The sequence below is a fragment of the Drosophila gunungcola genome (assembly GCF_025200985.1).
Source record: "Drosophila gunungcola strain Sukarami chromosome X unlocalized genomic scaffold, Dgunungcola_SK_2 000023F, whole genome shotgun sequence".
Taxonomy (NCBI): Eukaryota; Metazoa; Arthropoda; class Insecta; order Diptera; family Drosophilidae; genus Drosophila; species Drosophila gunungcola.
In genome coordinates this window covers 254,489-280,877 of record NW_026453185.1, presented here as the reverse complement: position 1 = coordinate 280,877, position 26,389 = coordinate 254,489, and the positions used below count along the sequence as shown (strand labels likewise).

At 39.4% G+C, this 26,389-nt stretch overlaps 2 protein-coding genes across 3 annotated transcripts; both read right to left on the bottom strand.

Moving 5' to 3' along the window:
• Nucleotides 1–1,813: 1,813 nt before the first annotated feature.
• On the bottom strand, nt 1,814–12,844 carry LOC128260465 (homeobox protein B-H2). Its single transcript, XM_052993503.1, has 3 exons — nt 11,027–12,844; nt 5,294–5,546; nt 1,814–3,341 (listed from the first exon to the last, which is right to left on the bottom strand). The coding sequence occupies exons 1-3, from the start codon at nt 12,081–12,083 to the stop codon at nt 2,672–2,674; spliced, it is 1,980 nt and encodes a 659-aa protein (XP_052849463.1). The 5' UTR covers nt 12,084–12,844; the 3' UTR covers nt 1,814–2,671.
• A 9,762-nt stretch (nt 12,845–22,606) lies between these two features.
• LOC128260471 (probable serine/threonine-protein kinase cdc7) lies at nt 22,607–26,378 on the bottom strand. Of its 2 annotated transcripts, none has more exons than XM_052993518.1 (4): nt 26,144–26,378; nt 25,435–26,025; nt 24,044–24,339; nt 22,607–23,485 (listed from the first exon to the last, which is right to left on the bottom strand). In XM_052993518.1, exons 2-4 carry the CDS (start codon nt 25,953–25,955, stop codon nt 23,346–23,348), a joined length of 957 nt encoding a protein of 318 aa, XP_052849478.1. In that variant the 5' UTR covers nt 25,956–26,025; nt 26,144–26,378; the 3' UTR covers nt 22,607–23,345. The 2 variants fall into 2 exon arrangements, with proteins under 2 accessions (XP_052849478.1, XP_052849477.1); XM_052993517.1 differs by having other exon boundaries at nt 25,435–26,029; nt 26,148–26,378.
• Between the last annotated feature and the right edge of the window lie 11 nt (nt 26,379–26,389).

Genomic DNA, 26,389 nt, shown 5'->3' with positions numbered 1-26,389 from the left:
GCCTATTAATAATCTTAAAATCTTGTCAACAAATTGTCGGCTATCCATAACCGCAAGTGATAGAAACAATATTTCCTGCACACCGAACTCCATTTGTGGGATTAGCTTGGGGAAGCTATGGTATGGATCCACTTTGTTTGCCCAATCAGCCGTGGGATGACAACAAAAATATGCAAATTTCCAGCACCACCAACCATTGGTTATGGCCTCCCACTGGCCAAAAAGTCCTGGCCGTGTTCTCAGTGAAAACTTTCGCACGGTCTGACGATTTGACGGGCCACTCATAAATTTATAAGTACTCGCACTCGAACTCGTCGCTCTCGGGGTACTCATAAAAATTTCAAATCGATGCGAAAAAAAAAAATTGTATTCAAACCGCAGCGGCGAATAATCAATTTGTTACAGAGGCGTTATGCAGACGTTTCGATGGCCGTCTCTACGCACAAATCCCGTCCAAAAAACCCTTCGACACTTGACTTGACTTGATGACGACGCAGCCACTTCACGCAGAGTCGCAGTCCCAAAGTCGACATTGATGCCAGTTGGGCTGAGAATCGGGATCAGCATTGGAATAAGGATCGAAGGAACGGAACACACATATCCCCTGCAAGGGGTTGTGTGTGTGCCACTCGAAGGCAGCGCAAATTGAATTCGCTTAGCCGCAACCCCATAAATTAAAACATTAACCAAGGCGGCGCTGTGCAAAAATTGAGATTGTCATAAAAGTAGCGAAAATGGCAAGCGGCATGTAAACAGGCAAAACAAACAGCAACGGGGTAGGTCCTCTTACCAGCTAGAGATGGCTTCGTGTCCTTGGATGTTAAAGGAAAATGATGTTTTTACTATTTTTGTATCCAACTTTAGCAGCTCTTTGCACTGCTGAAACAAACAGGTAAGTCCAAGTATTTTCTACCCAGTTTAAATATGTTTGGCTTTGATTTTCATCATCTATTCCGGTTTTATGAATATATAACGTCCTTTTTTATATTTTTAATTGGACTATTTTGGAACTGATATTATTAATTGAAAGTTTAATTTAAAATGAAACTTAATTAAACTTAATTGTAGTGCATTTAAATCAAACCAAATCAAATGTAATATTTTCCATAATATTTAATAGATTTCAATATAAAATCATTCAGTTTAATAAAATGTGTATTTTTTTCAACTACTCTTTTTAACAGCTATACAAATTATTCTTATCTATAAAAATCATTAAAATTAAAATAATACTGATAAATTTTTGTTTCAACTTGCTCGTATTGACTGTTTTTACAAGGAAAATAGTTTTAAGAAAATCTCAGCCAGCAATTAACCCCAGAGGGCCTCACGCGGCCATCTCTAAGGGGCTGATTTCCATGCAGGGTGGTTCCGATTCCGGCAAGTCAATTAGAAACGTTTCGCCACTCGAACGGCGAACGGCGAGCGGCGTCTTTGCGGAATCGGAAGCGGAATCACGATTGCCACTGGGGTGGGGCTCACTTCTTGGCAGGACTTCGCCCAGGAGCTGGATGAAATCCGGGATGAGGATGAGGATGAGGATGAGGACCAAGACCCTTGGCAAATGTTAACAATTTCTAAGTGAGCAGTTTAGTGGCCGCTTCCCAGGCCAAAATGCAACAGTTCCTCGAGTGCCCCTATCGAGTTGCGTTCGACCCCTTGAGATTTCGACTGCGACTTTTCGGCTCGTGTGTCAGCTCGCATTAGGCTCAGAATCAGAATGAGAATCAGAATCAGGATCGCAAAAAGGTCCTTCAGCCAGCGAGTCCTTCAGTCCGACGCAAAACAAAGCCCGACTCTTGATTGCTCTTTTTTCTTCGCTTTTATTATTACTACACACAATAGACGTCTTAAGACTAGGCACAAAAAAAAAGTTGTAAAAAAAATATTGTTTGGAAAAAAAAATTGTGTTGCTTTTGTTGTTGTTGTTGGTCTGCTGCGTATGTACAAAAAATAATTTACAAAAATGTACAAAATTTCCTCTAGGCTAGGTTTAATTAAATATAAAAAAAATGGTTTACATATATGTATATATATATATTTCTTCACAATTACTGGGGGTTATTCTTAGAGACAGATGAACATGGGGCTTGTCTAATACTGTTACTTCTTTTGTAATTCTATACTTATTTTTTTGTTGACTTTTTACAATTTTGAATTACATTTTTAGGTAAATTATTTTTACCACAAACTTTTATATTTTATGGAGAACTTTTAAATACAATTTCAGTGGCAGTTCCGGGATGATTTTCCCTTTTCTTAGCAAACATTAAGCTGTGCTAAAATAATAGTGATAGTATTTGTTCGTTGGGGCATATTATTTACTCCAAGGAAATTCAGAAAAATCTTGAATTGTTATTTGTAAAATTGCCAGAAACTTTTTTTAATTTAAAAAGTTACATTTTTAAAGGATTGATTTTTTGGAAATTATAAACAAATCTAAACGTTTATTATTTTTAACACAGCTGAATGTTTTTGAAAATCTAAGCCCATTGTCTTTGTTGTTTTGATTTCTTTTTATACTGATGTATTTTTAAAACAATTTGGATTACAACTTTTGCCAAAAGATGTCCACCATAATTCATAGGTCTTGAACACCACCCATAGATTATTTCTTTAGACAAATTTGTGAGATCCAGCTGTGAGAAGGAGGCGTTTCTCTCGGGGATCCTCAGACCTCCAGGGCCAGTTCCTCGTCTTCCTCCTCGTCCCGCTCCCGCTCCCGATCCTCCAGCTCACGCTCTCTGTCCCGCTCCCTGTCCCGCTCCCCCTCCTCCTCATTGAGCCGCTCCCGCGCAGGCGGACTGCCCGGATTGAGAGGCGGACTGGGCGTGACCAAGCGCTGGCGACTGCTGCTGCTGGTCCGCTCGCAGTCCGCCTCGCTGTTGGCGCTCTGGCTGGTGGCTGGCGAGCGGGACGCCGCCGGCGGCTGCTGCTGTTGCTGCTGCTGCTGGGCAGCGCCAGCGGAAGCGGCCGCCGCCGCCGCAGCGGCATAGTAGCCGCTCAGCATTGGCGCGGCGCCGGGGGGCGGGGGAGCGGGCATGCCTGGCATTCCGCCCATCCCGGGCAGCCCCATTCCCGGCGGCATGCTCGTCGGATACATGCGGTACGAGGCGGGCAGGGCGGGCTTCTGCAGGGCGGCAGCGGCCGCCGCCTGGCGGTAGTATATGTCGATGGCGGAGGGCGGGGCGCCGTGGGGGGATTGGGCGGCAGCGGCGGCCGCATACGGCCAGGCGCTCAAATAGGGCGTGGCACCGCCATACAGCCGCTGGAAGGCCGCGTAGTTGCCCGCCTCGGCCAGCAGTTCCAGACCCACCGCCGTCTGACGCTTCCATTTGGTTCTGCAATTGAGAGAATAAAAACAATCCATTTAGTCTTTCAATCGAAATAAATTAATAACCAATTATTTAGTTAAGAATTAAGTCATAGCTATATCTAAGCAACAAAAATTAATATATTATTTATAACATAAGAAAAAAACTAATACAAAAAATAAATTTAAAAAAAAAATGAATACAATACTAATATGTAAATTCTCTGCAGGGTCAATAATTCCTAATATTTTAACTCAAGAATAAATAACTGCATATTTTAATATACTAAAAAATATTTATTAAGGAAATATTAACTAACTGATACAGGTTAAAGTTTGGCAACTAAAAGAATAAACTCCTTCAAGTCAAATATTTATTCACTATGTTTTTTTAGCGCCTTAGGCTTAATTCTTTAATCTTTTAGCTCGAGTGTTTTGAGAAAGCGAGCGTTAGAAGCAGAGGAAGTCATCGAGTTCGATTTTGGGTTTGAGTCCTCATCCTCATCCTCGTTCTCGTTCTCGTTCTCGTCCTCTCAATTAATCATGGCCCAGTAGTGCCGAGTCACTCGAGGCCTCTTCTCATCCCATAATATCCCGCCGTGCGGCCTCAAGGATTCCGCCCCGACTGTTTATATTTCGCACTTAATTGTTTTGTCATTAATCTTGTGCCAGCCCACCAAAAAAAAAATAATAAAATTAAAAGAAATTGGAAATACTCTAAGCCGAAAGCTGAAAACCGAAAACTGAGGCCTTATTGGCAGCGACCCGCCCTTCTTTTTTGGCAAATCCCTTAATTGTTTGAGGCGCCAGGACCTCAACCGAAACTAGAACTAGAACCAGGTCGGGATCGTTTATTTTTTACAATTTTTGCCCATTCATCGCTAGGTTCGAGCAGCAGCTGTGAAGTGTTTTGACCTAATGGGAGATATCATGAGTTGACTTTGGGCGAGGTTATGACAGCCAAAGGTTTCTGTTTGTTTTTCCAAATATTTATTGCATTTCAGAGTGTTCTCTGGCAGGGATACTGAAATTTCAAAATTGAATTGAATTTAATTGAATAGAAAGCAATTCAATAAAACAAAAAAAAGCTTCCCTTTAATCAATACAAATATTAAACAATTAGATTGTTTTTTAATGAGCATAATTTAGTAACATTTTTTCTAATCTTAAAAAGTTCTGCATACATAAAATTCAAAACACACAACTGGTTATTTGCTATTTACCAAAATAAATTTGCAAACTTCCGCAAAAGCTGCTTAATGCCAACTTTGCTTTGAAAATGTAAAGTTTAAGTTGTTTAAGCCCTGCCACATATATATTTCACACATAAAACTGGGAGAAAAAGATGTCTAAAAATATAAACTAAAGCCTGCTACCCCCTTGGAGAATTCACACTGCCATCAGTCATATCCGGTTGCGTTTTGCGCCGTCAGCCAAGCAAGATGTTGGACTGCTGCTCCTCAGCGCCTCATCTCCTCAGCCACCACTACTCCCCCGGTTCACAATTGTTGTGGTAAGCATTCTGTGCTCGAAATTGTGACAAGTCATTGGGCAATAATTAAAAACGAAAATAAAACGCGATCGAACGTAATAAGGCGGCAATCGAAACGAAAGACTTAGGCAACAAACTTGCACTGAGAAAAATACGCAAAAAGCAGTCGACTCATTTATTGTACACAGTATACACAGATATATTCTTTTTTAACGATGCGCCGGGCAAAATGCAGCAAATTAAGCAATCAGCATAAAAAAACACAAGCACCGATAAGGTGATGGATGCAGAATACCAAAACAAAAAAAAAAAAAAAAAAACCTAACAACTGAAGGAGGAAAAGCAGCCATTAAGAGGATTTTTATTGGAAAACTGCGCGAAGAAATGGGCGCAACGCATTAAAGGCGCTGATTACCGGGCACTCAGACCCCCCGTCCCGCGATCCCCCTTTTCCACGGCCCCATAAAACCACAAAGCAAGCCGCTCACCTGCGATTCTGATACCAGGTCTTCACCTGGCAGTCGCTCAGCTCCAGCTTGTTGGCCAGCTCCATGCGGTCCTGCACGCTGAGGTACTTCTGCCGCTCGAAGGACTTCTCCAGCGTCTGCAGCTGGTGGTCCGTGAAAGCGGTACGCGCCTTGCGCTGCTTTTTGCTGAGACTCAAGCTCAAGTGCGACGAGGAGTCGCCGTTCGCCGAACTGCCGTTCTTCAAACTATCCTCGCCGTCGTCGTCCTTGCCGCCTGCAAATATGCGAAAAAATAAACGAATTTTAGTGAATATACAACTTTGGATTTCAATTTTACTGAAATAATGTTAAGCAACTTCCTAATAATTAATTATAGCAATTTATTAGTATATTTCATATAATTATGAAGAAATTAAACTCATTAAAAACATTCCTTTAGTAGTTTACCCATTTCTAGCCATTTCTTAATTTAATTTAATATTTGAAAAGGAAAATTGTAAAAACTCTTAAAGTAACTTAAATAAGGGTATGAAGACTTTTTTTTATTAAAACTAAAATAAGACCATTTTAAAAATTTATGTTTACAAAAACCAATACTTGGCCTACAACTAAAATACAAAGTAATCAAAAATAAAATTTTCAATATTATTATTTCGCCCTGTGCATTTTTTTTTAGATACGACAAGATGCCTATTGTTCTGTGCCCCTTTTTGCAGAATGCCCCTGACATATCTCATATATTTGCAATTTTCTGCAACATTTACGCGCTTTTTTTGTTCTTTTACGACCGTCCAACATGCAACAAGATCAACTGCACCAACAGCAGCAACTGTTGCAACTTTGCAAGAGCAGCAGCAGCAGAAGCAACAGCAGCAGCAACATGTGCATGTGGCAACATTGTTGTTGCTGCTGCTGCTGCAGCTACCTTTAGCTAATTTGCAATTAAACAGTTTATGAGCACAAATTACAACAACAACAACAAACAATTATCAGCATTACATTGATGGATGTGCACAGTGAAGATTGCCGCTAGCGATTTCAGCAACAGCAATGCAACCCATAATTTATTGGCTTATAAGTTAGCTTAATGAAGTGAAGTTTAAATCCGAGTGTTAAGTCATTGTTTGTGTACTTTAACATATCTGATGGCTATTTTTGTATTCTACAAATTTTGTAAAAGCAAATAATAATAATTTGTATATAAAAATTAAACACAAGGTAGGAGGAATTTTTTTGTATTGCTTGTGAAATATACCAAAAGTAAAAATTAATTACGCATAGAATATTTTTAGAAATGAAAAATGCATGTTTCCCAAATAAACTATTTTGTATTATAATATACGAATTTAAGATTTTGTATAATTTTGCTCATAATTTAGTCATATAATATCCGAATTAAAAATGTAGTAGTTTTCGAAAAACTCTTTCAGTGCATTTTGAACTCACTTGAGCTTGAAAATCTTTAAGAAATCTGTTTTACTTTGTTGAATGCTTCACTAATAACTGAGGCACTTTCTGGAGCCGGCCACGCCCCATCTTCCGCCTTCTGGCTTCCTCATTCTCCCGGGCAACTCCCACTCCACCGACCCCCTTTGTCGCCCCTCTTTTAAAATGCATTAACAACCGTTCCCCGAAGAAGTTTGACTTTCGAAGCATTTCCGCAATTTGTGTTCCACACTTGCGGAGCTTGTAGCGCCCCTTCTCTTTCCCTCCTTCTTTCTATCCTTCTCCCCCATAGTTTTAGATAGTATCACCCCCCGTGAAACCATCGTCTGCAGTTTTAACATTCGCATTTGTAATTAAGTGCTTGTGGCTAAACTGTATTAAACATGCTTAAGTGTGCAGCGCCTATAGCCCTCTCCCTTTCTCTTTAGAGCCTGCTGTCTCTTTCATTTTCTTTTTTCAGTCGGTTATTTTTTGTGTTTGCGTTTTAATTGCGCAACGGCAGAAACCATGGGAAGAAGCAGCAGCAACAGCAGCAACAGCAACACATTTGCAATTGGCCTTTTTGCATTTTAATTAAAGAATAAAAGCAACGTTCTTTAGGACCCCACCCATTTCCACCCCTGTCACCCCCCTTTTACCCTATTATTCCCTCTTTTTTGCTAAACGTTTATCAACATTTTGATAATGCTGGCGTTTAGTGCAGTCTAGTAACAACAGCAACAAAAATTGCAGGTGCAACATGAGAAGCGAGTGCGCTTACATAACGGTTGTTGGCTTTTAGTGTTACCTGCATTATAATTTGTAATTATTATTGTTGCTGTTGGGTCTGCGATTTAACATTTCCTTTACGGAAAATGTCTGGAAAATTATGTCAAGAAATAAATAACGAAATGCTCTGCCGGTAATTAAAAAAAAAAAAAACAAAGTATAATTTTTAGTAACATCTTAACATTAAAGAGGGATTTTCTAATTAAATGCTGATAGTAATGTTTGTATGGTAAAATAAATAAACCTACTAACAAATAGTTAATGGTAATCTTTAAAAAATGTTGAATAAATATGTGGGCTCTCGATATTTTTAAAACTTTTTGAGTATAGGTAACTTTTTATTTCGAATTTTTTTTTTTTTTAATAAGCCAGCAAACAATTTTACCTTTAAGGCACCTTAGTCAGGGAATTTGCCATATCAATCAAAAGTTAAATAATAAAAAGTAAGAAGCAAAAGCAGAAGCAAACCGCAAAATAGAAACAAAAGACTTGGGCAACGAACTTGGTTCGCTTTAGTGTTTTTCGTGGCGCACGTGAATTTTTTCGTGGATATCCATTAAACATTATGTGGATTAAGTGGATAAGCTTCGTCTGCCCTGCTTTGTTCCAAATATATATGTATATATACACGATCTTGGAAGCCAAAGCAAAAGCCTGGCATTCCTCAATTGCCGAAATATGTGAAAGATGATGCCCGAAAATATCAATTTCAATATTGAAACTCATTTTTTTTTTGTAGCACTCGGTGGAGGCATTGAAGTGGCAGGAGTTTTGCCCCCCTCTGATCCTGATCCACTGATTATTTTTCGAGCCCCCCGACTTTTTTTCGATCAGTGTACGGTTCGATGGGCAGAGAACAAGCTTTTGGGTCAATTTCAAACGCGGTGCCAGCAAGGATCGCTGCTTGAGACTCGTAAAAACACCACGATGGGTACGAAAAAAGGTAAAAAGAAGCAGATAAAGGAGAAGACTAAGAGGGAGTTGGAGGTGGAAAAGAATATGAAGAGGGAGTAAGGCAAGAAAAAGCAACAACTGTCGCTCGCACGCGTCTCAAGTGACACGCGAGTGTTGAATGCATCTTTCCCTCTTTTTCTGCACATATGTGTCCTTCTCTTTCTGTTGACATGTAGCTATCTCTTTCTGTTTATACTTTATACACTATTTGTATTATATTTATTAATTAAAATTTTCAATTTAAACAGTCCATAAAGTTTTAACCGGTTTCTGAAATCAGATTTTTTATATATAACTATACAAATGATTAAATAGCGTTTTAAACTTCTTTTTAGAGTCATAAAGACACAATATTAGCATTTTTTTATTGCATTGAGCGCAAGTTTAATAAAACTAAGGAAACTAGGGTATCGAATTATTCGGTGTTTAAGAGGATACCCTTCTTTTACTTGCGGTAAATCCCGCTTTTTGTAGCTTTTCTCAGCGTGGGCCCCCTGAAGGAGAGGGACAGAGAAAGCGAGAATGTCAATGGGTGTTTATATTATTCGAAACTGTGTGTGGGTTGCTCGGCTGCCCAGCCAGCAGATTAAATTTAATTTTGATTTCTTTAGTTTTATTTTTATTCATTTGTGTGTGTGTGGCTTGTGGCTCAAATCAAGGCAATTTCGTTTGGAAAAAATTGACAGCGGGAAGTCAAAACAGAAGGGGGTCACTTGGAGGGAGAAATCTCCGCTTTCTGGTTATAGTTTAATTTGTTAATTGATTTTGGCACAAGTCAAAAAAAAGAATAAATGTGAAAATTGTCCACGAAATTGGGGAAGCTTTAATTGAAACAAAATTGGTCAGGGACTCATTAAAAAAAGGGTTCAACTAAGAGCAAACAATTATGAAAATAACTAATATTAGTTGACTTTTTACAAATCTAAACATAGAATAAAAATTCAATTTATTGACGTTTTTGTTGCGATTTTTATAATATTATAAAAACGTATTATTTTAATGATTTTTAGTTAAGCTCTAAAACTAAACTTTCAAAATGTTGTATCCCACTTTAAATCTTGGAAAATAAACAACTCTTTGTTCTGGTTTCCAATCTCTTCAAACTAAATATATATATTTGTATTCTCGGCCTTTCTAAATTACATTGCAGCAAATCAATTGAAAACGCACGATTACTGCTATTTAATAGTAATTTGTCATAATTTGCATAACGTTTAAAAGCACTTAACGAGAGGAGAAAAAAGCTAACTTCAAGCTAGCAACAAAATCAATTAAATTGTTGCATGCAAAACGAGGGAGGCGGCTGTGCGGGGCGTGGCTGTCAAGGGTATTCCGATGACAGTTTCGACTGGGGAAATAAGCTGAAAATAAGCGAACACTTGGCTAATCTGGCCAACAAACCGAGGGGATTCGGAAGAGCGACAGAGACAGCGAGATAGAGGGAGAGGGAGAAAGAGAAGGAGAAGGAGAGAGAGAGGCCCAGAGACACCTGCCTCAAAACTCAGACTCACCTGTGTTTTTCGAGTCTTCGCCTATCAACCCAGCATTTTCCCCGTTCGAGCCTCACAATTTATGGTGGTTGTTGTTGCGGTCGTTGTTGTTGTTGCTGTTGTTGTTGTTGTTGTTGTTGTTGTTGTTGTTGTTGCTTTTGCTGTTGTGGCTGTTGCTGGCCGTTATCTATTAGCCAACAGCCACAACAAAAACGACAACAAAACCAACCACGCTTAGCACTCAATATATGATATATCTCGGTCGCGGGCATAAATCGTAAATTTAAAGTGGTGCGAAGTCAGGGGTCAGGTGGAAAGGTGTAAATTGGTATTTGGGATAGCCTTAAATGTATTACCGTCAGTTTTCCCTGTGGTTCCCAAAATCAATAGCAACCGAAACGAATAAAAAAGGTAACACTTTGATGTTTGCTAAACAGGACAGTCGTTTTAAATATCCGGGAAGAATGAATGCAAGGCATACATTTATTTGACTCAAAGGGCATGTTAGTGATTTAAATAATTTTATAATATTTTTTTTAAGCATGAATACTTTACTATAGTTATTTGTATCTTTAAAATGATTATCATCTTTAAATGGATTTTACCTTTTAATTAATTTATATATCAACTAGTTATTAGTTTTTTATTTAGCCTTTTTAGTTAGATACACCTCAAGTCATGCTTTGAAAACATAATTATTATCTTAAATGATATAACTTTAAAATGTATCCTTTATACTAAATAACCGCCCTTCCAGCCTAATACACTATATTTAATTATAACATTAACTAAACAATACCTTTATTGATTTATCTCTTTGGTAGACAATATGTCCGAACTTCTTTAACTTAAATTTGGGTTAGCTACCAAAATGTTACATTTTGTATACTCAAGCAGGGTTCTATGCCATATTTATATATTGCGCACATATTTATATATATATAAATATATATATATATATATATATATATGCCATATTTATACATTTGTGTATTTTCAATTAACTAGTTCTGGTACTATTCAAAGTTTGGAGCTCTTTCCTCTAGACAATAAAATATCATTCCAAATACATATTCTTTGCTCAAATCCAACTTACCACAATCATCGCTGTCGCTGTCGTCGATGGTGCTGGCTTGATCGCCGCTGATGCTGCTGCCGGCACCGCCGAGCAACATGTTGCCGTTGCCACTGCCATTGTTGTTGTTGTTGTTGCTGCTGTTGCCGCTGTTTAAGTTGCTGTTGGCACTACCACTGTTGTTGTTATTGTTGTTAGCACTACTGCTGTTGTTGTTGTTGTTGTTGTTGCTGCCGCTGACATTTCCCAATTGCTGCAACATAAGCGGCGATCGGGATCGCTCATCGTGTATGGGATGCAGAAGATGTGAATGATGCTGCTGGTGGTGATTCAGGTGGCTCAGGTGGCTCAAATGTTGCCCAGGATCACCTGGCAACCCGTGACCATGTCGATGCAGTGCCTCCAATCGCTCCCTCTCCATTTGCAGGTGATGCGGATGGGGATGTTGCTGCTGCTGTTGCTGCTGCTGTTGCTGCTGCTGCTGCTGTTGTTGCTGCTGCTGTTGCAGCACAGCATAGTGGGCGGGCGGAAAGTGGGCTAGCAAATGGGGCGGCATCTGATGATGGGGATAGGGATTGTTTCCAGGTGGCGAATGCCGTTCCCTATAATGTTCCCGCTCCCGCTCCCTTTCACGCTCGAAACGCAACAATTGCTGCTGCTGCACAATGTATTGCTGCAGAGCAGCGTGCTGATGTTGCTGCTGCTGTTGGTGTTGCTGCTGCTGCTGCTGATTATGATGATGATGTTGCTGATGCTGCTGTTGCTGGGCGACCAGTGATTCTTCCCGCTCCGAGTCCGGCGGACTGCCACGCCCCGAAGAGGCGGCTGCCAGGGCCGCTGCTGCAGCTGCTGCTGCCGCCGATGCGGCCGCTGCTCCGGCCAGAATGTCGGTGATCATGAAGCGGGATCGCGTGGCCGTCGTGGCCGTTGCCGTTGTGCCGGTGTTGCTGCCGACGGCCGGGGAGTCTGGACGCGGCAGTCCGCCGCCGACGGCAGCGGGATGGTGAGCGGTGGCACTCGGTGCACTGCCAACGGGAGCTGCCGTTGTTGCGGACATTTCCGGTGGCATTGTGGTCATGTGTGGTTTAGCCGACGACTCTGCTGCGCTGCACCTGCACCTGCACTTTGCACCCAAAAAAATAAAACACACTTTTAGCACTTCTCTGTTGATTTTAAAAGCAAATGTTGCTGCTGTCACTGGTGTTGTTCTAGCCTATGGCTTTGTTTTTGTTATAGTTTTTCAAGTTTATTAATGCCTTATACTCGTTTTCTTAGCCCGCTCTAGGTTGCCTTTGTTTTTCGTTTCAGTGATCTAAGCTCAACTTTAGTTTTAACGCAAATGTTGCTGCTGTTGTGCGCGCACTGTTGTGTGTTTGAAAGCGGAGCAACAACCGCTCGCCTTTGGCTTTCGACCGAAACTGAAACTTGCTGCCAGCAGCAACAGCAACCGCCAGCAGCAACAGCAGCAGCAACAACAGCAACAACAGCAACAGCAATAACAGCAACAACAGCAGCAGCAACATCGGCAACAACAACCAGACAGCAAAAACCAGTTGAGCCTCTGCTCTTCATCAGCAGCCACCTGTCGTCGTCTCTTTCTCGCCCACTGTCTTGGCCAACTTGCGGTGTGGTGAATTTGGCTCTCTTTCGACCCGCGGGGCCCTCTCGCTCGCACTCCCTGCTGGCCGCACTTATTGCCCGCATTTATTGGTCGTAATTGGCAGCAATTGACATTCATTAGGCTTCAATCAGCGGCCCTCGAGTGTGCGAAGTGTGGTGACTTTTTCGCCGGCAATGGCCGCACTTCTAACGGTTATTTTTATGGCACGTGGTGGACTTGGCTACTTCAAGTAATATCAATTTAAAGGTTGTCACAACTAACTAAACGCAATAACAATGGCTTAATAAATTACTAAATGTGGCTTAACTTTTTTTATATTTCTATAACTTTGTTTAATATTACTAAGCCTAAAAGAAATCTCAAAACAAACTTGAATTCCAGAAATTGTTTTTAATTTTTGAAAATATCTGTATCTTTCAAATTCTCAACTCAATTATATTCGCAACTCATAATAAATTCATGACTTTCAAGTAAATGCTTTAATAGCAAAGCCAACCTTTTTTTTTTGTATAAGGGTTAAATTAAGGCTTAGGGGTGAGTTTGTATGATTTTAGGTCATTTACAAAAATGGGGGTTAAACAGGAGTTTAACGGTGTGAAGGCTTAAAAAAAAATATATGGTCTATATGACAATTTTGAAATTTTAAAAAATATTTCAATATGTTTTAGTATACTGTTTAACATATATACTTGTATTTGATTTAAAGCCTTATTGAAAGGCTCCTTTCGCAGGAGATGTAGGAGTTTTTTAAATAATTATAAACAGATCACCACAAAACCATAACTACAGCAAACCATTTGTGAAATATCGACCGAGTACCAATTTTCAGAATGATATCCCCCGTGAGAGCCCAGTTCGGGTAGGATAGTTTAAGCAATAAGCTAACAATGACTTGCTATAAACTTTTTATGGCAGCCGGAAACTCAACACGATTATGGCAGCAACGCAGCTGCTGCCTTTGCTGTTGTATCTGTTGGATCTGATGGACAGATAGCCGGATGGCAAGATGGATGGATGGGATGCTGTCAACCCTGTTTTCTGGCCAGGCCACGCCCCCTTAAACTGGTTCCGTGAGCGAGAGGCATGCTGCACGGCATCTATCTGTCTCGCTTCGGCCCAAGGCGCGGCAGCATTTGGATCGCCTCAGGCCCTCTCGCTCTCCGAACTTTGTTGTTGGTGCCTTTTGTTATTTTTGCGCTTGTTAACACTTTTTGTTTGGCATTTAAACAGTAAATTGGCAGCAGTTAAATGCTGTACGCTTGCCTCTCTATCGCACGCGGTAGTGCGTTCTCTTTCTGCCACCTTGGACTTACTTCTTGGACTTGTATCGATGTCAATTTGCTGCCTAATGTGCAAGTGAATGGGTCTCAGGGGTTGGGAAAGGGGTTCTGAATTTTAGATGGGAAGGGGGGCACTCTGCCTAGTGGGCAGGATCTCCGCGAGGAGGCCGTCCCTGGCGCCTGGAGGCGGATGCTCCAGCTGGTTAGCTTTTCAAAATGGCTTCACGGCAGCAATTGTCGGGAATTATTTGCCATTGGTATTTCCCCCGGTTCCTGTCGCCAAACGCTTCCAGGAATATTCACTTAACCATAGATATATCCCAAGCATTTACGACCTGACAAACGATCGGTTTGAAGCAGGAAAACGGAGACGTGATCGAAATCACTGGATCCGACCCTCTGCAATTTGTTTTTCCTACGCCTAAAACCATATTCAAGTCTTTGGATCACCAGAACAAAATCAAGTGATTTTAACAGAGGGCCCAAGAAAAAAATATAAGAAATATAATTGTTGGTTTTTTAGAGGTCTACTCTTGTTTAATATAATTTAAAAATGATTTAATAAATAACACACCTATCAACAAATTGAGGTTGTTAACCTCAAATTTGTAGTACAATTTAAATTGAATATTTATCATATTAAATATATTTCATAACAATATTCTTTTTTTTAGTTTTTAAAAATTATTGGAATGAAACTAACTATTTAGTTTCGTATTGTTTTTCATATTTTTGTTTTAATTATTTATGTATATACAATAAATGAAATCAAAAATGTACAGGGTAATTTTGGGCTTTTTATTCGTATTTAAATTATTTTTCAAAATTTATGTGATTGTGAAATGATTGTAAAATAATATGCATACACTCGCATAAATTAAATGTGTCCTTGAACAATGTAAATGTAATATAATCAGTCATTTACTGCACGTGTTTGAATTTTAATTGGAATTCCCCTAAGCCTATCATCTTCAAGTAATTTCCCCATCTGTCACGGCTCTCTCCATGTCTCAATGTCAAAATGCCACCACCACCCCGTTAATGAGATTCCCGTAAAAATGTGACAATAATTTATCTTTCGGCATTCCCTTTGCCTGCTAATGAGCCATCTTGACTTTCGCCACTTTCCCGCGCACACAGCCATCCAAAATCACACGGATATTCGATGTATTTTCATTTTCCATCTGGGTCCGCCATTTTGTCGGGGTCTAACTAACGGCACTTGCCGCTCGTTCAGCGAGTACAAAGCGAAATATAATACACAGCAGTGAAATAAGTTAATTAAAGATGAGCGCGGTGAACATTTTCAACTGCAACATCGTCACAGAAATACTCTACTCTAAAAGAGATTATTTAAGTATTTAAAGCCTTTATTAACAAATCTTATTTAAAGAGTTTTTTTATTATTATATATTTTGGTTAATAAGGTCCTAGTTCCAAATTAAAAGACCAGTTAGCAACAGAGCTCCCCAGAATTGTTATCATAATAAAGCTTAAAAATAATAAGCTCCTTGTACACATTTTCAAAACATTTTAACCCAGTTTCTAAAGAAAAATTGAACTTATATCTCAACAGATATTGTCAGAACCATAACTTTATCCCGTCTTTAGAGTAACTAAGACCCAGTACCAACTCTCAGAAAGATATAGCCGACAAAATCCCAGTTCGGATGGGATAGTCGAAGCCCACAAGACTGGCATTAAGCCCGTTGTGGTGCATGGAGTGTGGCTCACCTTTCGCGTGGTTTAAAAAGACATTAAAAATGACAAATACGCAGTTGGCGGTGCGAGAAGGTCTCGTTCCCAAGCAAATGACTGGGGACGCTCATTAAGAGTGGCTGCAAACTGACCAGCTGACCATTAAAGTGACCTCCGACCCCGACTCCTACTCAAACTCCCTTTTTCCCCTTTTCCCCTGCCAGGTCGTAAATTTCCGAGTGTCGCTCTGGAAAGTAGTTTTAATTAGCCATTCCCACTCACCACCCACAGATTGCGATGGGAAGTGGGTGGTAGGTGGGTGGTTCGTGGGTGGAAAGCAGCTGAAAAGTGGGTGGACGGGCGGAACAACCCCCTGGGGATGCGCTTAAGTGCCTTGAGGATGAGCATATCCTCCGTCTCCCTTCGCATCCTGGGCTGGCTTTTTGAAGGTGTCGTAATTGCACTCAGCTCACTTGATTCCCGATAAAAGCGGAACAGAGGGAATTCGGATTTCGAATGCAAACAAATTAAAAAGCACTTAACAGGGGTCCAAAGCGACGGGGAGGAAATGCAGAGAGGTATTATGGTGTATGGTGTATGGTGTATGGTGTATGCTATATGGTATATGGTAGGTAAGCCATACCGACTCCTTCTAGGCGCCATTCGTCGTCGCCTGTGTGAGATCATTTAGCAGTTCGGATCCGGGGGATCGCATCGTAAATCCTCCAAGCGGTGCTGAGCTGACTGACTGACTGACTGACTGACTAACTGACCCTGGCGTGTGGCGTCAGTCAAAGCGAATTCAAATTGCCCCAAAGAGTTTAACATCCTGTTGGCGGACCCTGTCTACCTGGTTGAGATCCCCACAACCCCAGTCTCCAGTCCCCAGTCTTAATTGAGGTTTAACACAACATTTACCGCTTTTCGCTAATCGCCTTGATGCTGCCGACGCCGATTCGACGAGTCTTACGATAATGCACAGTGGTTGGAGTCTATTTCCCTTCCTATTATTCTATTTATTGGTCGATTAGATCAAAATCTTTGGACTTATTTGGGTAAATACTTAAAAACTATAGTATACCATAATGTAACGTATATTCTGTCTTCGAAGAAAATTGTTTGCAACCAGAAATAACATTTCTATAATATATTTTAATATAAAAATTTGTTTCTTACCAATTTAAAGCACTCTAATAATAACTCTAAAAGTGAAAATATTCTCTTAAAGGTCCTTGTCCGTAACATCATGGTACGCTTAAAAAAGAACTTTACAGATTAAAACCAGTTTCAAGCTAATGTAAATCTTAAAACGATTTTTTATTTAAGATATGGTAATATTCTATAGTTAACACATCGAAGAAAACCTATTATAAATTAAATTTTTAAATTTTAAACTAATTAAAATTAGTTTCTTAGCAATTTTAGGAACTCTGTTTGCCTGTTATTTTTGTTAACAAACAATTTATTATGAACTAAAACAAGTAGCGGTCTAATAAAATTCTAAAATATTTATATAAGTCGCTGCATTGCTGATTTTACCAGAAAAGTACCAAATCTGGAGTGATTACTATTTGGACCACTGTTTTCTTCGATCGGGGAGTGCCCTTTTGGGCCTGAAATTCCGGGATCGACACTAGTAGGCCAGCCAGGCCAAAACTCCACTCCTCGCCTGTTCATTCATAAAAATTCGGTCTTTGTTTTTGTTTTGATTATGCGGCTTAATAACAACACGTCATGTCATTTCATTTCGGTTTTCGGCTTTCGGCCGTCCCCCTTGCCCCATAAAACCATTTCGTTGATCCCATTGAGAAATGCTCGACGTTTGTTCATCACGCAATGTCGCGTCCGCATTTAAAACACACGGAAAATAACAAAAAAAATAAATATAAGTTTAAAAAAGCAACAGCCGCCGCGGCTCTTTTCATCAGTCATTTGGGGATCTGTGTGCTGTGTGCTGTTGTTATTCTCGTTGCATTTATATTTAATAATATTGACGTTTGACCATCATATCGACCCTCGTTAGCTTCCCCACCGTTGAAATTTATAAACATTTTTCGAGAATTCATTCAGAAGATAAATTAGGGAAATATTTCGAGCCCCTCAATTGGGCAGATTGAGGAGTTGATATCTCGGCCAGACTAATTGGTTTAGATTGTACAGTTCTCGAAAGGAAGTTGCGGCAGAAACCTGAGAAATGTCGATTAAATCGTCACTTTCCCAACTGCGGCTGATTTCTCTCTTTCTTATTAATGATTAGTTTTAATAACACTTGGGTAATGTGTAATATTTGTATAAACTGAGCATGTTAAACTGAGACTATAAATTAAGATTATTAACATATTCTTATTTACGTTAAAATCTTTATAGAAGCTTTAAATTCAATTTTATATAGGTACTTAGGATTTTTAACTTACATTTTTAACTACTTAGAATTAATCTTATTTATTTGGGAAGTAGTACTATGCAATTACCTAAGTTTCGGCTGAGAGTGCTAATGATTTTGGGGTCCAAGAGGATCCATGTTATATTCGACAATATTTGCTTACTTAGATGACACCTCTTGGTACCTCCCAAGAGTATTTTAAAATAAAAAAAGCCCCTCCCCAGCCGAATGATATATGCTCGCATTGGGGCGATTAGGCGTTATCGGCTGTTATATATCATGATGACCGAACAAAGGCCCACGGACAAAATCGTACAAAAAGAGCCACAAATAAAGGCGAGAGGAATGAGATTGGACTGAGACGAAAGAGTTTTCCCCGGGCGGGGTAATTTTAAGTTTTATGTTAATTCCCATAGACCAACCAACCGGGCAATATGCATAAAAAAAAAAAACCAAATCCAAACCAAAACCCAAACCCAATCGAAAGGCGAGACCGAGCATCAAATTAAATCAGTTTAAATATGGCATAAAATAAAAGTACAAAATCATGTTTGTCTAAAAGGCCAACGAACAAGCAGCGGACCAACGCCAACGGGTTAGAGTTTAGTATCTGGAATCGAATTTATCGCCGCACAATTTGTGAAATTAATTTACTTGGCCCCAGCGTTGAGTTCCTAATTTTTGTGGTTTTGTTTGTGTTTTTATTTTTTGTTGTTTTTTTTTCACTCGACTCGACTTGGAGTTTTAGTGATTTGAGTGAGGTAATTATGAGTGCCCCTAATGCCATGGCAGCCGATACGTTTGATTGTCACTTTCTGCCGATAAGTTAAAAGTCCTGGCTGGCTGGCTCGCATAAATCGGGGCCCCTATCAAAATCTTATCGCCGCCACACATCAGCGGTCAGAAAGTTTTCCTTTCCTCAGCCACAGTCACAACCACAGTCACAACCACAGTCACAGCCACAGCCAGAGTCACAGCCACATCCACAACCCACAATCCAAAACAACGGCCGAGAATCGCCATTTGGCGTTGACAATATTTTTCATGCTAAGAGACTTTTAAGCTGTCAACGCGCGGCGCTCATAAAAATCGACCACCAAGCGGGGACAGAACGGACGGAATCGAATCGAATTCAATCGCATCGGGGCGAATTGAATCGAATCGAATCGAGCCGGGTTGAATCGAACCAAAACTGGGCCTAAATCGGCACAGGGAAAAATTAATATCACCTAGATCTGGAAATTATAATTGTAAACTATACTATGAATTCAACTGTTCAAAAGTACCCAATAAAAAAATAGCTTTGATTTTTTTAGCTTAAATTGTTTCAAACGTTAATGTGATTTCAAATTGATATTAATTTGCTTCTAATTTGCTATGCCGCTTTTAATTTATCTGAGCATCAACCCAGAAATTAATTTGTTCACTATTAAATGTGATTTTTTTGGAAGAGCCTTTGTTTTAAACCCAAAGAGCCGAATTTACTACTTATATTATTTAAGATTTTTTTTAATAAGCTGCTTACTTAAGGAGATTAGGTGTTTATTTTTTAAATGAATAACCGATAACATTATTGTTTTAGTCTAATTTTTAATTATTTAAAACCATTTTCACTTTTGTATCAACCAAGGTTTTTCTATTGGCCAAATAAATAAATATTTTTCTCTGTGTATCTTGAAGCAGTGAGCGGGGCTTGAAATTGCATTTCGAGGTTGCCCAACAGCGTCAAACTGTCTGGCAATTGTTTTATGCATTTAATGGGCTCCGTCTTGAGGGAGGCGGGGATTTCGGTGGGGTTTTACTTGATTGGAATGCGAATTAAAAAAAATAAAGCAAAAGGCCTTTCAAAAATATAAACAAAATCGAGGGGTTCTCAAAGTAAGATGATTAAAATAATATTATAACAAATAATTGGGAATATAACTTTATTATTTTGTTTTTAAAATTCTTTTAATGTGATCTTAGAAGGTTTTGGGAAAACTTTCTGTTTTGTCACATAATTTAGAAGCAAGCATTAAAAATTGTACTTGTATATGCTCATATAAGCAAAAATTTAGGGAGTCGGTTATTGGTTTTGCCTTTTGATAATGTATATGTATTTCTGTTTTTGCACAATTTTCGCATATGTAAAACAGGCCTACAACTAGCTGGTCTATACGCCCCGAACCCCAGCGGGAAATACCGGGCTGTTTTCATCTTTATTTGCTTTTCCAATTGACACGCCCCCCGTCGCACTTTTCCTGCGATGAAAATCCGGCGAGGGCAAAAACAAATGAAACGAAACGAAATGAACAAACAAATTGCCGGCGTTGTAACAACTTGACATCAGCACGTGCCCCTGTGTGAGTGCCAATGAGCGAAGGCAGTGGCGTGCGAAGGTGGTTTTCAGGTACCCCAAGGAGGGGTTTTCGACAAATCCGAATGAGTTTTATTTATTTAATATACCAAACGCATTTAATTATTTGTTAAAAGTCAGGGAAAGCTTATTAATCTTATCAATCTAAATATGGAATTATTACTGTGTCCATGATGTATGGTATACTAAATTGCCGATTATAACATTTTGGTAAATTCAGTTTTTCTAGAGTATTTACATAAATAATCCCAGTTCAAGAAATATCAAAATTTTTCGAAGAAAATATATCTTGAATATCAAGCAATAGTGTATGTACGATACAATAAGTATTACTAAAATAATAAAAAGTGGTTGTTTGTGATCTTTAAACATATTTATATAATTATATAAATATTAAAAAATAACTACGGTGATTTAATTTTTGATTTAAAGGCGCTGTAAAACCCCATTAAAACCCGTTGCCCACGCCACTGGCAGAATGTGTAAAAGATTGTTGACAATTGCCAATGGCTGCTTGTAATTCCCAATCTATGAATATCAAATAGGCCGGGGTCCCGCGTCCAGGACCCAAAATCCCCAGCCCTTGTTTGCCAATCAAATCATAATCTGAATTTGCGAGCAACAACAAGTAGATAGGGACATGAGGATGCGGCGGCGAGTAGATAGGGACATCAGGAGGGGCAGGCAAATGCAATTTTACAATGTTACATGAAACGAGAAAACGCGCAATTTGTGCCAGAGTGGGATGGCAAACATAGTGGGTGGGGCCTGGGGGTTGAGAGGACTTCTGCTTTGACGCCTTTTTGATTTGATTGTCCATGACATGACGGGGTCCCAACCCGCTCATCTTCCCCGTCGTACCGCCCACCCGTAAGCCCTTACCCCAGAAACTATACCATACACTCCCTAGTCCGAAATGCGCCTCCACATCAGTTCTCGGTGCATGTGCTCCATTTGTAATTCAAGTCAAAAGGCAATCGATGTTGTTGTCGTCGTCGTTATACCCTGCGAAAGAGGCTATTCAATCTTAAATATTAAAAAAAAAAAAAAGAAATACCCAAAGCGACTCTATTCTTGAGGGTTTTTCTAAAATAAAGATTTTATTTTGGCAATTATACGCAAATAAAAAAGACCCCATTCATTCTCGACTAATGAAGTTGAGTTTATGCGCTGTTATTCATATATAGGTAACTTTTATAACTCGAAGCTCATTACAATGCCCATCTCATTTCGATTTTAAAGTACAAATCCACTTTACAATTTTATTTGTATTTATTTAAGCTTTAATACAAAATGTATACCACATGACTACTAGTAAAAATAATAGGTTTGAAAAGTGAGGGTATCTGGAGCTTCGGCTGATGGATTGGTCTACCCAGATGGGTCCTTGCTGTAGTTGCTGCTGCTTTTATTCCTCGACGGATTATAATTTTCTTTTCCGTTTCAATGCATTTCATTTCCGTGCCAACGCACGAACGACCCTTGATCCCATCTGTATGCCAATGTGTGTGTGTGTGTGTGTAATTGTGTACTTTGTATTTTTGCATTTTTGACTCAATTACAATTTTCATGCAAAACCAGCAGCCAGCAGGAGAAGCAAGGGCGTGGAAATAGTCGCAGGCATAAGTAATATTCCTCGTAATCGGATTGCATAATGTGATCAAAATACGAAATCTAATCAAAGAGAGTGAAGAGCTATTTTTTCCTTTGAAATTTTTGAATTATCTGACTTAAATTCAAATTTTATTTGTTTATTGAGTTTCCTTCAAATTTAATTATTGCATTTTCGGGGTTAGTTTACTGTGAATGACAAGAAGAGCGGGAGTTTTTGAAATTAAAATTGTTGCGGGAATGGCTGAGCAAGAGTGCTGCCAGATCGATAAAATAATATAAGAAAGTGATGCCAATGAATGTTAACAGAAAAAAAAATATTACCCATAAGTATACAACAGTTTTAATATTCCCAAAAACTGAAAAAACGTCGATTTCATTTTGCTTTTAAATTATATGTATGATATTTAAACTGGTCCAGCAATGTCAACAATATATATAATATTTATTGCCTTTAATTTAAAAATTGTACATCATTAATGTTCAGAATGCATTTATATAAATATTATATTTATAGTGTTTGCTGTTTTAAAGTTTCGATGGATTATTAATAAAGCTCTGTAATCACACAAATTTAACACAAGTTGCGTTAAATTTGTATCCTTCTAAGTTTATAGCATTTCCACCGCCCACAAAATAAAACGCAACCAACTTTCTCATTCGTTCCGCTTCTTTCTTGTTTTGCTCAATAAAACACTTAATTCTAATTTTGTTACAGTTTTTCTGCTTAATCATCCTCTACGGTTACTCAGAAAATAGGACTTTAAATTATAGAAAAAAATATATAATTATGCATTAAACAATCGCACGCACACACAACTTTACCGCCTAAAAACTAACAGAAGAACATAATGTGGCCACACGATTCTGATTCTGATTCTCACTTTTACTTTTACTTTCGCTCTTACTTTCACTTAAACTTCTTTCTCTATCGCGTGCCCTTCGCTCTTTTCCCGATATATCCGATATATATAAAGCTGATCCGTCTGACACCAAATAAGGGGTTTGGGGGAAAATGGGAGAAGCGGCGAAGGGGCTCACAATCGAACGCAAACTCTAGTTACGGGGGTGTGTAAGTGTGTAAGTATATATCAATTATATATATTGTATTGTACACGTGAATGGCGTTGGCTACTACATACACCGGAATATGCACGGCGTCAAGTGTATAAAAGTTTTTTGATCCTGTCTGTGTACAAATCCACTACTGAGAACAACATTAAGCCTATTGAAAAAAGAGGGTAAGGGGGAAAGTCTAGACATATCGTAAATGTTACATTCGCGCAGGTTTATGAAATGCTATCGATGAGTTTTGGGACCAAAGACCCCGCTCGTAAACGGAGGAGGATGCCGAATGCTGGGTGCTGGATGCTGAATGCTGGACGCCGCGTTCATTGGGTGTGCGCGGTTATCACGATGTTGATCTGCGGATAGACATCCGGTTTGGCCTCCGACGTGATCAGCTGCACCATCCGCTGCTGCAGTTCGTCCTGGCTGGCCTGCGTGCCCGGCGGTATCATCCAAATGGCATCTGTTTGGGCAAAGACGGAGAAGTTGGTGCATTAGAAATCGATTCTTAACCTTAAAGTACAAATAATTCTCCAAAAATATACATATAGACCAATTTTAAACCAGGAACTTAAGATAAAGTAATAAATATAATATTTCAAAAACACTACTAAGTTATTTTGATTATGACTCATGAAAATAGGATAGGATAACTTGGTTTGAAAAACTGCAAAATACTTTGGGGAAATGGAAATGTTGTATGTAAAATGTGTTTAGTGTATATCGCCCCAACAACAATTTCCATATATCAGTCAGTTATATATTACATTTAATTTAACATTTAAGTAAACAGTTGATTAAGTTAAAGTGCTTTTATAGAAAAGAATTTCTTAATAGTCCATGCAAATATATGTATATATTGATTCCCTTATTTAATCGGTTGCTTTTCTCTAATTTGTACCACGTTTTTTACTTTTAAAGTGAGATTACTTGTCTATAAATTGAATTGGTAGTTAAACATCTGGATTTTTAGCGCATTGAGCGCATCTAGGTCTAAGATCGAGGGCTGTCTCTTGCTCACCGCCAAAGTACCAGCCATTCGGAGTGCACAGCCGCCACATAATCGGCGGTTGCGTGGGCATCAGATCGGCCAGGATATCACAAGTTTCGCCAGGACGCAGGGCGGGCACGTTGATGCGCTGCGTCTGGATGGGCGAGGTCAGATAGCAGTTGTTCGGCCAGCGCTCGGTGCCGTCGTTCTGCAGCTGGAACGCCTGCTGCTGGGCATTTAGGTGCTTTCCCTGGACGATCTTCATCGAGGGCAGTGACTGCAGGCTGCAGAAGTCCAGGTAGCAGCCCACCGCCGTCTGCAGGCTCCTAAAAGTAGTTAGTAGAAAGTAGATCATTCGAATTAATAAATTTTGAAGAAAACTTGAAACCTCAGTTATTGGTAGCAACCAATCCAAAACTTTCCAAGTAACTTATAATATACATATATCTTTAGGAATGTACTATAACTTGTATTTGCCAATAATAAGCTTAAAAAAAGTATAAATTAGGTTGAAGAGACACGATAAAGATTGACTGTTCAACAAGACATTAGACTATAAATTATACACTTAACTGGGCTTATCTTCAATGTGGACAAGTGACTAAGAAAAGTTATAGTGAGAACACAATATTTACGGAATTTTTTATATATTGAACTCGGCAGAAAATGTCCTTATCTCTCACAATTCAAACTCGCGGAATTGCTATGACTAACTCACAAACGTATGTTTGCAGTTTATAAAAGTGTATTTACTTAACAACGGGCAATAAAACTGAGAAATACATTGATAACGGTAATTGGACAAAGATTTTATCACGAAGCGGACATTTGTTGCCAACGGCTTATAGTATATCTATTCCACTTTTTCTGATGGTGTTTTTTTTTGCAATTTAAAGCTTTTATTTCCGATCTGTTTTTATTGTAAACCCTAACAAATCCGCCGATATATCTTTGTTGCTTACTCAAAAAACCTATGATGTATGCCTTTAGTCTCTCTCTTATTTTGGTAACCAATTATGTTTCAAAATTCAAAGATCAAGGGACATTGTATCCGTTATATGTTTATCATAGTAAATGAAAATTTATTTTCTTACCAAGCACATCCTTAGGAAGATCTTAAACTTTAAAAGATATTGACTATCTTTATGTTTTATAATGAAGTCTAAGCTTAACGAATTTTTAGACTTTATATCTAAGATTCGGATATTCTTATCTGGTTATACATAACCAAATTAAAGAATTTCGAAGAGACTATGAGTTGTAATATGTAGCTAGCTAACTGTTTGATCTTGGTATCACAGTGTTTATGTTACCTTTAACCCTAACAAGTTAAGCAGTTTCGGATAGTAGTTAACTTGCAAGAAAAAGTTCCCAACGTTCTAATCTCGAAGGCCCATTGTTTGTGATCACTTTTTCCTTACCAGTTGCTCATCTCCAGGTAAAACCTGGCCGACTCCCGGTTCATCTGGTTGTTCATGAGGCTCTGGAACTGGCTGATGAGGTCCTCGTGATCCGTGGTTCCCATGCAGCTGAACTGTTGCAACAGCAGGGAATCTATGTCGAAGTCATTTGTCGGCAGACCCTTGATGGCGGATGCGGATGCGTTTGCGGATGCGGATGGACTGGGACTTAGATTTGAATTGGAATTCGGATTCGAGTTCGAGTTCGGAATCAAATTCGAATTCGTACTGATATTCGGAGTGGAATGGGGCATCATTCCGGGGGGCAAGGGCAGCGGTATGGCCATCATGGGATTTGTGGTTGTTGTTGTATTGGTTGTGAGTCCGAATAACGGTTCACATTGCATCTGTTGTTGCTGATGCTGCTGCTGTTGTTGTTGTTGCTGGTTGTCCGAACTTGGAGACGAATTCGGATTCAGACTCAAATTCATATTCAAATTCTGCATCTCAGCGGCATTTTCGTAGTTCTCCTCCACATCCATCTCGCTCGCTCGTTCTCTTACTCTATCTTTCTCTGGCTGGCTGTCTCCTTTGTTTACTTTCTCTCCCTTTCTTTCTGTAATTAATATATCAAATCAAAATCGCAATCAAATGAAAATGAAAATGCGTTTTACGCTTTTGTTGTTGTTTGAGCACTTGTACACACACACCCACATGTAGTTGGGAATACTCACACACACACAGCAGCTGGTTTTTAAGGGCGACAAAAACAACAACAGCGGCAAAAGTGGGGCGGGGTGGGGCGCGTTCCGGCGTCTGCTGGCGTGGCCTCTGACCTCAACTTGGGCCGAAAGAAAGCGGCTGAAATCGCTGGTCAGCGAAGAAATGCGGGAATTAAATAAAAAGGCAACAAATTCTGGACCGTACAGTGTGACCAGGCGATTTTTTATGGCGATATAAAGTGTGACCAAGGCGG

Excerpts from the sequence above, each read along its gene's own strand:
- LOC128260465 (XM_052993503.1), bottom strand. The coding sequence starts at position 12,083 with ATGACCACAATGCCACCGGAAATGTCCGCAACAACGGCAGCTCCCGTT. Across the intron at positions 5,547-11,026 it reads CAGCGACAGCGATGATTGTG|GCGGCAAGGACGACGACGGC; the intron begins GTAAGTTGGATT and ends GCATATTTGCAG. Across the intron at positions 3,342-5,293 it reads ACCTGGTATCAGAATCGCAG|AACCAAATGGAAGCGTCAGA; the intron begins GTGAGCGGCTTG and ends TCTCAATTGCAG.
- LOC128260471 (XM_052993518.1), bottom strand. The coding sequence starts at position 25,955 with ATGGATGTGGAGGAGAACTACGAAAATGCCGCTGAGATGCAGAATTTG. Across the intron at positions 24,340-25,434 it reads TACCTGGAGATGAGCAACTG|GAGCCTGCAGACGGCGGTGG; the intron begins GTAAGGAAAAAG and ends AACTACTTTTAG. Across the intron at positions 23,486-24,043 it reads GAATGGCTGGTACTTTGGCG|ATGCCATTTGGATGATACCG; the intron begins GTGAGCAAGAGA and ends TTGCCCAAACAG.